We start from the raw sequence: 12,857 nt of genomic DNA, 5'->3' as shown, positions 1-12,857 counted from the left end.
AGGAATGGTTGTGATCAGGAGAGGGTGGTGGGCACATGTGGTGGTAAACACACAAACACACAAGCCAGTAGAGCTATCTTAATGAGGACATTCATTCATTGACAGCAATGCATCCCCTAGCCCCTAACCCTCACAACTAAATGCTTAACCCTTATCCTAACCCCAATTCTAACGTAACCCTTAAAACAAGTCTTAACCTTTAACCAGTCCTTTGAATGTGTGTGAGAATGTGAGGACCAGCCAAAATGTCCTCACTTCCCAGGTATAAAACTCAAATTGGTCCTCACTAAGATAGCCACACACACACACACACACACACACACACACACACACACACACACACACACACACACACACACACACCAAGGCCAGGGATTTGATGAACAGTTCCATTCGGAGTCTTCAGTGAAGCAGCCAGCCAGTCCGACACCAGACGAGCGATTCAGGGCACAACCTTGTGCTGGTCCCATTTAAGGTCCCATTTAAGGTGTGAACACTTCTCAACTGTGCTGTCTTACACGTTAAGTAAAAAAAAACTGAAATTTCTATTCTTGCACAAAATAATTAAATTCAAGCACTTTCAATGACCCACGTATATTTATGTCTATTTTCAAAAACCTTCAAGGCCTTGATCCCCCTCCCCCCAAGTTCAAACTTTCAAGGATTTCAAGGACCCGTGGGAACCCTGTGGATGGTAAGGCGGAGGGCACATCAGACCGAACACACACACACACACACCCGGCAGGAAAATAAAGGGGAAAGCTAAATAGAGCCTTTCACTCCGTGCGGCCGCAGGAAGCGGCTTTGCTCAGCACCAGCTTCGCGTCGCACTTCTTAATCAAAACTGGCACCATGGCAATTACCTAATTAGACATCAATTAATCCACACCCTTCAGGCCTGCAGCCGCGTTTTACCCGAGGAGAAACGACAAAGCCCACCTTCTAAGAACGAAGAAATCTGATTAATTGAGGCAGAGCAGTTAGGGGTTGTGGTGCCATCTCAGAAATCTCAAGAAATATATCGCAATTCATTTCATAATTAACAGGTAGGGACATAATTGATTGAGACGTGAAAGCTTAACCACTCAATTCAATGACGAAGTTCTCAGCATTGAGTAGATGAATTCAATTATCTAATTAAATATGAGAAAGGTGAACCTTCAGGGTTGATTGAAGGTTAAACAGCCACCTTTCTTTACTTGATCACTCTCTTTCATTTCATTCATCTACACATTTCCACATATGAAAAGCACTGGAAATAAAGCAGTTAAGAGTCTGCACATTTACTTTGTCTTTTTTATTAGACATAGCAATGTCACAAACAGCAGTTAGCCTGAAAATTACATTCAAAATGTGCAGTTTGACCATGCGGAAAAAGTCCAGATACACCTTCAAAAAAGAAACAGTCCATCGTGTCTTTTTTCCACAATCTGTGTATTGTTATGTTTTAATTCAGATTTACAAAATCAAAGTCGTCTTTCACTGGTTCACCATCAAAGCATACATACCTCAAATACTATAGCAAATTTAAACAATTATTTCCTTTTACTGTACATATGCTCTGAAAGTATTTTTTTTAAAGGCTCTTTTTTGCATTCTAGATTCCATACAACAACCTTTGAAATGATTTCAGTACCATTTCCCCTTCTCCGAATACTCTTTATTAACATTAGCTTAGGTGAGGAGAAGGGTCAGCGAAGATCAGAAACAACGGGGGTGAAGTGGTAACGTTAGGACCGCACTTCCCAGAAGTCCACTTCTCTTCTCCATTTCACTTTGTTCCAGTAACACCAGGAGCTCAGTGGTGTCGCCCGTCACCGAGAAACCAAACACTTTACTGAACTTGACTTCATACGACGGCCCGTCACTAAACAGAAACTGCACCGAAGCACGTTAGACTACACGACACGCACATTTGTACACAGTGGTAAGACGGGGACTCTTGTGCTTGGGTTTTATTCCATTTACGTTAATTCACTCATACAAACAAATAAGGGTTTTCTTCCCTCATTCAAAGTCATGGGACGAACACGCTGACCATGTCACAGGGTTAAGGGTTAACACTGTTGAGAGGTGGGGGGAGGGGGTAACAGTGATCTATGGGAGGGGGACACAGACCATAACTATGCTCCAGTTCATCCAAGTGCCTCTTCCTTTATTCATAGAATGAAAGACAGCCCCGTTAACATAACACTGATTTGTAGTTTTTTCTCACTCTGTCCATCACTACAGAGGGCCTCATGTTACACATCACAGACACAGCTCCACAACACAGATACCTAATCCAGTTCAGATTCAGCTCATTTCCTTCGGCGGGTCCTGTCCAACCGGGCTTTGGCCTCCTGATACCACAGAAGAAGCGCGCCACCGAAAGTCCCGCCGCGCTCCTCTTGAGGGCGGGGTTTTCGTGCGGCACCGCTTTGAAGTTCTTATTACTGGCCGAGGGGGAGGGGGGATCCAGTGTATGTAAAAAAACAAAAAACAAAAACCTGAATACTCGAAATCCACCAAATCACACGCAGACGTCGTCACTGCACCACTCTGAACTCCGCAGTGACTGCAATAATGGCCGCCATCCGGCCTGCGAGACCCACCCGCCTAAACTCCCCCAAAGTCCAACGTCCAGCCCGCTACTTGCAGCAGGAATGGCAACTGAAAAAAGTAAGTGAAATCTGTACATTTTTTATTTTTTCAATTAATCTCAGAAACGTATTTTTTTAAGTGCAAAGTGTTGTCACGCGTTGTGGCTTTCTTAATTCTTTCACCTTATTATCAATGAAGGTATGTGTTTCTCTCGACTGCTTGGTCCTCTGCAATGTTCAGTTCAGTCAAAGTAAAAGGGGACGGGGGGCAGAAAGAAAAAGAAGTCCGTGTTGGAAAAAGCCGGGCCGTCCTTTTCTCGTCTGGCGCCTCCTACCTGCCGAAGATGCCCTCGTACTCCAGCAGTATGAGCTCCACAATCTGGTTCTGGTACACCATGTGGACCGCGATGTTGCCCGTCTCTGTCTCGGGCCGCAGCAGGGTGGGCCCGAACACGATAGCCACGCTCTGGGTGGTCATGCGGTTGGCCTCTCCGTGGTCGATCACCCTGGGGTGGGGGAAGAGAGGGAAGCTCAACATGAGGCCATTTCAACAGGTAATGTGTCATACATGGCTCTGTTTTGTTGTTTGGTGATCCTTTGGTTTCCATCTCCCTTCAGGGTTTTCATCTAAAACTATTACAAGGAGTCTTTACACCCAACATCTTGAGGGCCCGAACTCGCTCAGCCTCTCAACGCACTGCAACAATATTGAATGCTCCAGGCAAAGGTGTAATAGCATTTTTAAACAGAATCTACATCCTGGCATGCAGATGCACAAAACAATAACATATTCATGGGGGGAGAAAAAAAAGAAGACGATTAAATCCGCCTGCTGATATACGCAGACCTCCATACACTGAATGTCACGCTATAAATTTCCCGAAGAAACACCACTTCATAGGTATTGAATTACCGCAAACACAGTGCCATATAAATGCAAATTGGAAAACCTCAAATGTCATCGGGAACATATGATATTGCCCCCGGCTCCATTGGGCTGAGAATACACCTTCAACCTAGCCATGGTTAGGTGGTGTTTGTTGTATTGAATGAACTCAGAACTCAGTTTACTCATTGCACTGCCTTTATTTGCAATGAAGGGTTACATACATTACAATTACTTGTATGAGCCGACATGAAACTAATTTAAAACTCATTGTACAGCTTAAACAATATATGTATTGGTATTACTATATGGTACGGGTGTCAATCTGATTAGACTATCTCCCTACACCCCAATTCTGACCTACTTCTTACCTGCGCAGGTGCTTGAAGAGGACTTGCATTGTGTCATGGTTGGGTTTTGGCAACTGCTTGATTAAGTCTTTTATTGAGTTCACCCGCTGCTTGTAGTCAGAGGATTCTGAAGCAGAGAAACATGCAAACCTTTCAAATGAATGCAAAGGGCAGAGCGCCATCTTGTGGGCGCCTTGGCAACAACAAGCATGCATCAAGAGTCACTCTCAGTATGAGAACAGTTAAAATGTTTTAGACATGGAGATATAACATTATAATATCTCTATAGTTTTAGATAAAAATTGTGTCAGTGCATATGTATACTGAGAGGTACTTTACACGAGGACGGTTTCCTATGGAAACGGGGAATTATTTTATCGTTAGTGCCTCCCTTTTAGACGGCGACGGCGAATTCGCGCTTAGGAAACGACACATTTTAAAACCACCCTCCAGAGTGAAATTGTTGGTGACGCTCCCCGCTGAGCGCTCCATGTACCGTAAATTCCGGACTATAAGCCGCACCTTTTTTCCCGTTTTTTGGCCTTTTTTGGCCCCTGCGGCTTATATAACGGTGCGGCTTATCTATGGATTTTTTCAAAAAAAAAAAAAAAAAAACTCTCTTTTTTAGCACTCTTTCTAACTATAAAGCCACTTCTGTTTTAATTTCCTCTCTTGCCCTCTTTTCACCACACTGTATGACACTGTATGACACTGTATGACACTGTATGACACTGTGTGCACTGTAAATAACAACACAGGTGGTGTTGTGTTATGTTGTTTTGTTGAAATGTTAATAAATGGGAGCATTACATATGGTAATTAAACATTAAAACACAAAAAAAAAAAAAAAAAACATTAAAACACCCGCGGCTTATAGTCCGGTGCGGCTTATATAAGAAAAAAATAGTCAACTTTGAAGGTGCGGCTTATACACCGGTGCGCCTTATAGTCCGGAATTTACGGTAATCACTTTGGAACAGCACATTTCAGAAACTCTGACGTGCCTGCACAGGCGACACACGTGATGCCGTGCGCGAGTTGGCAACCAAATAAAACGTCAGTATGAATTAAGTTTGGCAACATTCAGAATTAAGCTACACTGCGGCCAACTTCAGTTAGTTACATGTTCATAACGTTACTGCTGCGAGGAGCCGATGGCTGTACCCGGTCGGCATTTAACGTTATAGTTACAAAGCACGTCGACAGTGTTTTCTCACTGCCAGTAGCAGTAGGGTGACAGATCACAGTCAGCGCTCCCGGTCCTCGCTGCTCGTTAAAGATTTCCAATAGGCGTTATTCTGATAAACTGGTCACATATATGTTATGGTCTCACCCGACAAATATTAAAACTTTAACAGTTTGGGTTTTTTTTTTAGCTTGAAAAAAGCTTTTTGGCAAGTCTAAATGACTGCGGAAAGTGTACTCTACTTCCGCGTTTAAAGCGAAATTACGTCATGCAGTAAGCGTCCTTGTATGGGCAAAGAATAAGGTGATCACACTGCCACCTAGCGACCTGGCATGTACATTACGGCGTTTTAAAAATTCAACAGCGCTCATGTAAACAGGGAGAAGGTGTGAAGGAAAAGGTGTGAAGGAAACGCTATTGTGTCGTTTCTTTCAGAAACGGTCCTCGTGTAAAGGGCCCCTCAGTTTCCAAATAGTATTTTTTGGCTCACCTACCAGGGCTTTTAACACAAAATAATTGACCTGATGAATATTTCATAGAAACATGTCACCCTAATTGTTTTCAACACTGTTTTCTGTATAGAATCAGATACTGTGTGAATAATTCAGTAAAAAGTCAGGGTCAGATTTAGATACATTTTTAAACCCTAACCCTTCCAAAAAAGAATCTGTTCAACTTGGGTATTTACCAGTTCCAAAATGGAACCAGTTAACACAGACGTGGGCATTATGCGGCCCGGGGGCCAGATGCGGCCCTCATGATGGTTCTGCCTGGCCTGGGAGGTCTAAGACAAAACACCATTTTACTGATGTAGTTAGAAAAATCTAATAAGATGACCTAAACTGGCTTTTTATTTTGAAACACTTCCTGAATAAGTGCACAGTATGTTTTCTATAATTTAATGGAGTGATAAAATTAGAGGTTACAGCATGACAAAGAAAAAAATTGGCCCCTAGTGTAAATCTGGGTTTCTCATGTGGCCCCCCACGAAAAATAATTGCCCACCGCTGAGTTAACAGATCCAAGCTTAGCGGCAGGTGATCCTTATTGATTTCTCCACCCAACATACATTTTTAGCAGCATTTCTCACTTCTGACCCTGTGTATACCATGTATCACATGCCATATACTTGCATACTGGTCCTAGCTACTCACTAATGGCGTCGACAAAGTCGTTGAAGGATCCGTATGTGAAGAGCGGCTCAGGAAGCTCCCTGAAGAGCATCTTCAGAGCCCCGGTGGTGACGTGGATGTCCTCCCACTTGCTGTCATCCAAATCCACCTTCTCATCTGATGCGGCGAAGGGAGAGAAGCAAGGAGATGGAGAAAGAGAAAGAGACAACGAGGAAAACAAGAGTAGTTGATGTAAATCAAGTGTGAACTACAACAAAACAAAAATCCCCCGTGAAGCATTGTACAGATCGGGGTGTGTTGACAGCTCGGCGTATATGCCCTGCCACTGTGGACGACCTGGTGGCATAGAGGAGGGTGTGTTTGTTTAGGTGGACAGCTGACAGGAGCCCTACCGTGATTCACAGCAAAGCGCAGCTTCTGTATCACTGCCAGGTTCCCGCTCACCCTGTACAAGCCGTCGATACTGAGAGCTAGAGGAGTGGAGAGGAGAGGAGAGGAGAGAAGGCATGTGAGAAAGCAGTGTGAGTGTAATGAGAAAAGGAGGATGGAGACTAAGGACCAAAATACTTTCTCTATATGTATTATTACAAAGGATTTCCCCCCCTCACAATTTCAAGTTTTTGGAATGTTATGAACTGATGTTATGAACTGATGTCAACCAAGTTTACATGAAAACTGAGCTGAAGGGACAGGCATCCTATTTAAGAGAGATCTTCCCCGATTTCTTGTGCCTATGATCGCATCCCTGATCATGCGCATATTTCATTATTCTGCGCTTTGCAAAGACTAAGTGTGATAAGAGATCAGATGGGAGCTGAGATATAGGGAGATGGGTGCTGCTAATACCTGTGTTCTCTACATGGTCGATACACATCTTGACGAAGTTGGGCACGGTCGTGTTCTCCCGCTGGCACAGACTGGTCAGACTGCAGCCAAACACCTGATCTGAGAAACAACAAACACGCAGGTGCATTCATCTTTACAATAATTTCAAGCACTAGGTAGCAATACAGAGAAACATACTATGCAGAGCAACAATGACAAGACCGTGACCACCAGGATATGAGTTTCATCATTGCCATGAACATGGATTAACAGCTGTAACATCCCTTTAACACATTGAGTGCCACAGCGCTTCAGTAAAATTGTCTGGAGCCTGTGCCAGATTCACTTCCATTCAGTTGAAAACAGCTATAGAATTTTTTCTATTAGGGCTATATGGACAGGGTTGGACTCTAATGAAACATTGGACACTCCTGCTTCTTTCAAAGAAGAAATTTTGTTTCTAGACAGTTCCATTATGAAATGACAGCCTCTGAAAGAAGAGCACTTTCAAGGGTTTTCTGCTGTCTTTTTTTACTTTTCAAGATAAAGTCACTTTTATGAATACTTTTTGCACTCTAATTTCAAGCGCATTCACTGACTCTGGCTGGTGTTTTCTGATGTGGTGGCGTGGTGTGGTTCTGTGCAGCCTACGTGCCCCACCCCCCCCCTTCCCCCCTCTCCACCCCTGAGCTGCGGGCTCCTCCCCACACGCACACAGTCTGTCTTCGCAGCCTCCGTTTTTGCCCCGGGCGGATTTCAGCGCAACAAGGAAATGGCAGGCGGGACTGAGGGAGAAGGTTTGGCCGTTCGGCTTCGGGTGCTGCCTTTCTGGCGGGTGGTCGTGTGGAGGGGCTGTGTGCAGGCGGATAGACAGAGGCGGAGGAGCTCAGTTGTGGGCTCGGATCGCAGCCAACTGTCGGCTGCGGACAGAGCAATCTGTGTGGCTCTGGCTGCAGCATGCGTCGGTGTCTCTCTGATCACGGCTTTCTCCGCTTTCTCCTGCACAAAGTAAAGGATCTGAGGTGGGTGGCGCAGCTCCCGTGTAGAGTTTTAAGGTGGCGCCGTGTGATCCCTTGAAGGGATTCATGCTCACTGGCTGGGTACGACCTTAAACAGCAGAATTATGGAATAATATGAATTATGATTTTAGGACGTCCACAGACGTCCTTGGCACTTCTCGTTACTTTTTTTTAGGACGTCCACAGACGTCCTTGGCACTCAATGTGTTAATGTCTCTACTGCAGCCTGGCAGGCAGAGGATACTTACCTTTGATGTAGCCCTTGTCTCGGACAGCCTGGTAGGTGGGTCGCCGCGTCAGGAACTTCTTCAGCTTCACCCTGGTTTTCTTCTGGTCTGACGAGTCCATACTCACAGAGGTCTTCATCACTGAGGAGAACAGGTGGCATATGAGTGCAACTAATAATGGACAAGTTAATACTCAAAGTTGAAACAGCTCTGCCGTTCACACTGGTTGCAGTGGACATAAGGGACTATTGATCATCCTTGTGTTCTCATCCCGTCTCACCTCTGTTCTTCTTGGAGTCCCGGTGGTCTTTCTCCTTATCCTGCTTCTCGGCCCCTGGAGACTCGGGCATGTCTTCCTCGATGGCCTCATCTGACTCCCAGGCCTGCACACAAGGAGAGAGACAGTCAGACTCAGGGTTCCCACACCTTAAACAAATTCAAGGACTTTTAAAGGACTTTCCAGGCCCAATTCCCTCAAATTCAAGGACCCAACACGGCATAGTTGGAGACATGGATCAAGGTTAATTACTGTTAGTGCTTCCTTGCCGCTCTTTAAGCTGCATCATTCAACTTCAATCACCCATGCACACACGTGACTGTTGCACTCTCGATGCAGGTGGAGCGGGAAACAAGGACACACAGACGGCAGGAGACACATGCAGACAGCGGAACGTAGCCAATTTTCTAATTCTAAGTACAATTTCTAAGTAAAAGAAATTTGATGTATCAAAATAAATGTGTATTCTTGCACAACATATATAAATTGAAGCACTTTTAATTACCCATGTCTATTTATGTCTATTTTCAAATATAATAGACAAAGGCATTGATTGCCCCTCTCAAATTCACAAACTTTCAAGGATTTCAATTCATAAGATGTCAAGGACTGGAACCCTGGATGCTGTCAGCTTTACTGTAGGTCCACTTGGAACAGCTTTACACCAGTAAGCAGTTTATTTGAGCTCAGGAGTGTTATCTCTTATGAATTATATTAGAAGTCAACATGAACATCCACTCACATGTGTGCTGATGGTCTCGGTCAGGGCCCGGTACCAATCGTTGATGACACTGTCTATCTCTGACTGGATCAACAGCTCCGTCCCCTGACGGGTCTTCAGCTGGGGGCGAAGGAGGTCAAATGTCAGAGTGATCTAGCCTGTTCTGAACTTTTAGATATCAGAACGACCACTTAAAAAAAAAAGAAAAAAAAAAGGCCCCAAGCAAAATGGTGATGTACCTCGATGACGTGTTTCTTGCTGGACTTGTCCTTGGAGGCCCACTCCACCGACCCGCCTCGCAGATCAACAGTGAATTCGGGCTTCGACTGGTTACTGCCGAACTTCTGAAATCAACAGCGAGGAAGTGGAATCAAGAGTCGGGTTTCCAACACGACAAAGAGATGAGAGGATAGCGTTATTTCAGTAAGCAGGGTGTGTTCAAGTTAACAAGAGATCATATGAAGAGTTTATGATAGATATTGTTTGTGAATTAAAAACTGCTGCCTGATGTTTGCTCAATATTTTGAACCATGGGTAGTTAATGCTTAAAATGGTTTTAAAAAATGAGGGGGGGGGGGGCTCAAGATAGCAACGATAATGAATGAATTTTACTTTCATCCTAGCATTTTGTTTTGATTAGAGGTCACATTTTACACTCATTTTAATTTGGAACTCTTCATATTTACACACATACAGTACACACACCTGTGTTACATATTTAGTATTGTGTTACAAGGAAGGCAAACACACTGTTATTCTTGTTATTGGTGTAAAGAGCATATCAATAAACACATGCTTGCTCCAGACATATCTCCCTTCTTGCTTAGATTCCTTCAGGGTTCCCACACTAACTTGAATGGAATCAAAGCCTTTATCATTGCCTTCAAGGTCTTGTTTGGTAAAATTCACACCAAATTGGTTTGAGGTAAGACATGACATTGGTCAAAATTAATAACATCTCTTTTTTTATGCATTATCTTATATGCATAACAAACTCCTCTAAACAGCATTAGAGGAGGACTGCAAGTATCTCAGTATACATGTCACGTTTATTTATATAGCCCTAATTCACAAGCATGTCTCAGAGGGCTTCACAGAGAATATGTCTAGCTAATTCTAGCTGACACAACAGTAGCAAATTACAGAATAAAGGTCAAGAAGTCCTGAAATCATTCATTTTAAAACTGCTGCTGTATCGCACAAACATCCATCACAGCGTTTTCCTCAGAATGTGAAGTGGGGATGCTAGGAGCTGAGGCATGAATTTGGGTGCTATATTTTAATAAAATGAAGTGCTTTCAAGGCCATCCATTCAGACTTTTAATGCCTTATTTTAATTGTCTCAAATCTACAAGCTTCCAAGGATTTTCAAAGTCTGTGGGAACCTTGTTCTTTGCACACTTTCCTCTTTCCTGCAAACTCAAGCATTCTCTGAAGTGAAATGTTTAGTCATACTCCCCCCCTTCCTCCCCAGTCAGGTGAGGCAGTAACGTTAGTGAGGGAACAGGGCTGAATGAATAGGGATGAAATGCAGTCGGGGGGAGCCAGCACACGCAGAGAGAGGGGACACATGCAGAGAGAGGGGACATACAGTGGCAGCCTGGACAGGCCTACAGTTCACATAGGAGACAGCGGGGCGGGGCTTGACCGAGCGCTTCCAGTTGCTAAGCAGCGTGAGGAGCAACTCTGGGATGGAGCCGCCTCGGTAGTATGGCTTCAGAAGGAAAGGGAGAGGAGAGGTGAGAGAGGAAAGAAGGGAGATGATGAGAGGAGAGAGATGAGGAGAGGGGAGGAGAGGAGAGGAAAGGAGGGAAGAGAGGAAAAGCAGTGTAGGGAGAGTTTTGAGAGAAGAGGGAAAAAGCAATAAAGAAAGGATGACGAACTTCATAGAAAACAGGTAAAAGGACAGGTGACTATGCAGAAATAAGGAGGGAAGACAGAGAAATACAGAAATGGAATGATAAAAAGCTCAGAAACTTGGGGCAAACAGGAGGGTGGCCTCCAGGGGGCGATGAAGGCATACATACCCAGCTGGTGCTGCCTCCCTGACCCTTTGCAAAGAGCAGAGAGGAACCCTGCAGCACCGTCCATGACGAGGTCCAGTTCTTCCTGTAAATCACAATGAAACATTGGCATTACTGGCCTGCAAACCTGTCTCTGACTCTGATCATTCATAGAAACATTGCTTAACACTGAATCAACCCAGGCTTACACAGTCAGTCCAGCTTGCAAATAATAAGATAAGTATAATTACATGCAGTATCATTAATTCTCTACTCATCGAGACCTACCTGACTTTCTTTCCATTCTCTGTGATTTTGGTGACATTGAGGACTCCGCACTTCTCTGAAGGCTGAGGAGGGAGACGCACACAGAGAGCCATGAGGAGAAGATTACTATACACACAAACATGAAAATACACACAATAACAAATACACACGCACACGCTTGAGGAGCAAATTGGGATAGAGAGCAAGATTGAAAGCGGCTGTGCTACCTATGTAATGTAATGTACCAACACCACCAGCAGGGGGCACCAAACACTTGATTTATCTGCATTGCCATGGTAAGAAGACACCCGTGACACAGTTGTATGCAGCACTATAGCAATTACAATGTGACATACTGAAACATTCAGGAGATGAGAGAAAGTGGAAGCAGTGCATAGAAGATGGACTGAAAGCACTATAGGATGCAGGTAGAAGCAGGATAACTGAGTGCAGTGCAATGCATGCTGGGATACTAACGGTCGAGGGGTGCTTGGGAGATGAGGGGCAGGAGTCAGAGTCCGGAGAGGCTGGCTTGGGCGCCGGAGCACACTCCTACCAACGAGAGGCAACAGGGTCAGTATGATGAGACCAATCATTAATAGCTAGCTAAGACATGTGACAGTCTGTGGTAGGGATGCACGATATCGTACATGAATGGTATTGGCTGATAAAGACTTTAAAATTAAATATTATATATTATATACCGTATATGAAAAATAAATGAAAATGTCTTAACACGTTGAGTGCCAAGGACGAGATATCTCGGCTTACATAATCCAACCGTTGAGTGCCAAGGACGAGATATCTCGGCTTACATAAACATTTTTTTTTTTTGACGGTGGGACATCGATCAACACCTTTTACGTCTCCTATACCAATATTGGAGGAAGAGAATGTGTATAATCTATTTTACCGACCAGCTGGTGGCGACAGTGCTCTCCAGACAGAGACAAAGCCGAGCAAAAAACAGCCGCGGGTCCGCGGGAGAAAGCCATTCTAATTTTCAAGGAAATAGCTGGGCGAAAACGCTTTCGATTTCACACACACACACACACACACACACACACGCGCGCGCACACACACACGCTCGAGTACCTTTGAGCATAAATAAGACCAGAATCGCAAAAGCTTCTTCAAAGCTCTCAGCCGACACCTCAAGAAACGAACGAGCCCCGTTTTACAGTAATCCAGACTGCCCGAGAGCGGCTGCGGAGCCAGCAGGAGCCAGCAGCAGCAGCACAGACGGAGGGAGGAGTTTGGAGACACACACACACACACACACACACACACACACACACACACACAATACAGTATACAGACTTGCCCAAGGGCACCCATAATCACAGGCACGTGAGGTGGTTCTAAAAATCCATTTATCTCA

The 12,857-nt window shown here is 44.5% G+C and overlaps 1 protein-coding gene across 4 annotated transcripts in view; it reads right to left on the bottom strand.

Annotated features, from left to right (window-relative positions):
* Positions 1–1,396: 1,396 nt before the first annotated feature.
* The window catches only part of LOC310789783 (rho GTPase-activating protein 12-like), a 118,761-nt gene continuing 107,300 nt past the window's right edge, over positions 1,397–12,857 (bottom strand). For 3 of the 4 annotated variants that reach the window (XM_083651463.1, XM_083651464.1, XM_083651466.1), the window contains 13 exons: positions 11,954–12,028; positions 11,498–11,559; positions 11,234–11,315; positions 9,446–9,550; positions 9,228–9,326; positions 8,489–8,591; positions 8,230–8,349; positions 6,984–7,082; positions 6,530–6,607; positions 6,159–6,293; positions 3,840–3,945; positions 2,918–3,088; positions 1,397–2,435 (listed from right to left, as the gene is read on the bottom strand). In XM_083651463.1, coding sequence (XP_083507589.1) covers positions 2,183–2,435; positions 2,918–3,088; positions 3,840–3,945; positions 6,159–6,293; positions 6,530–6,607; positions 6,984–7,082; positions 8,230–8,349; positions 8,489–8,591; positions 9,228–9,326; positions 9,446–9,550; positions 11,234–11,315; positions 11,498–11,559; positions 11,954–12,028 — 1,488 coding nt within the window. In that variant the 3' untranslated portion in view covers positions 1,397–2,182. The remainder of the gene's footprint in view (positions 2,436–2,917; positions 3,089–3,839; positions 3,946–6,158; positions 6,294–6,529; positions 6,608–6,983; positions 7,083–8,229; positions 8,350–8,488; positions 8,592–9,227; positions 9,327–9,445; positions 9,551–11,233; positions 11,316–11,497; positions 11,560–11,953; positions 12,029–12,857) is intronic. The other variant, XM_083651465.1, reaches the window with a different exon arrangement.

Source organism: Poromitra crassiceps (assembly GCF_964638095.1).
Source record: "Poromitra crassiceps genome assembly, chromosome: 2".
Lineage (NCBI taxonomy): Eukaryota > Metazoa > Chordata > Actinopteri > Beryciformes > Melamphaidae > Poromitra > Poromitra crassiceps.
The sequence above is the reverse complement of the archived record's forward strand: the minus strand, read 5'-3'. Positions and strand labels throughout refer to the sequence as shown.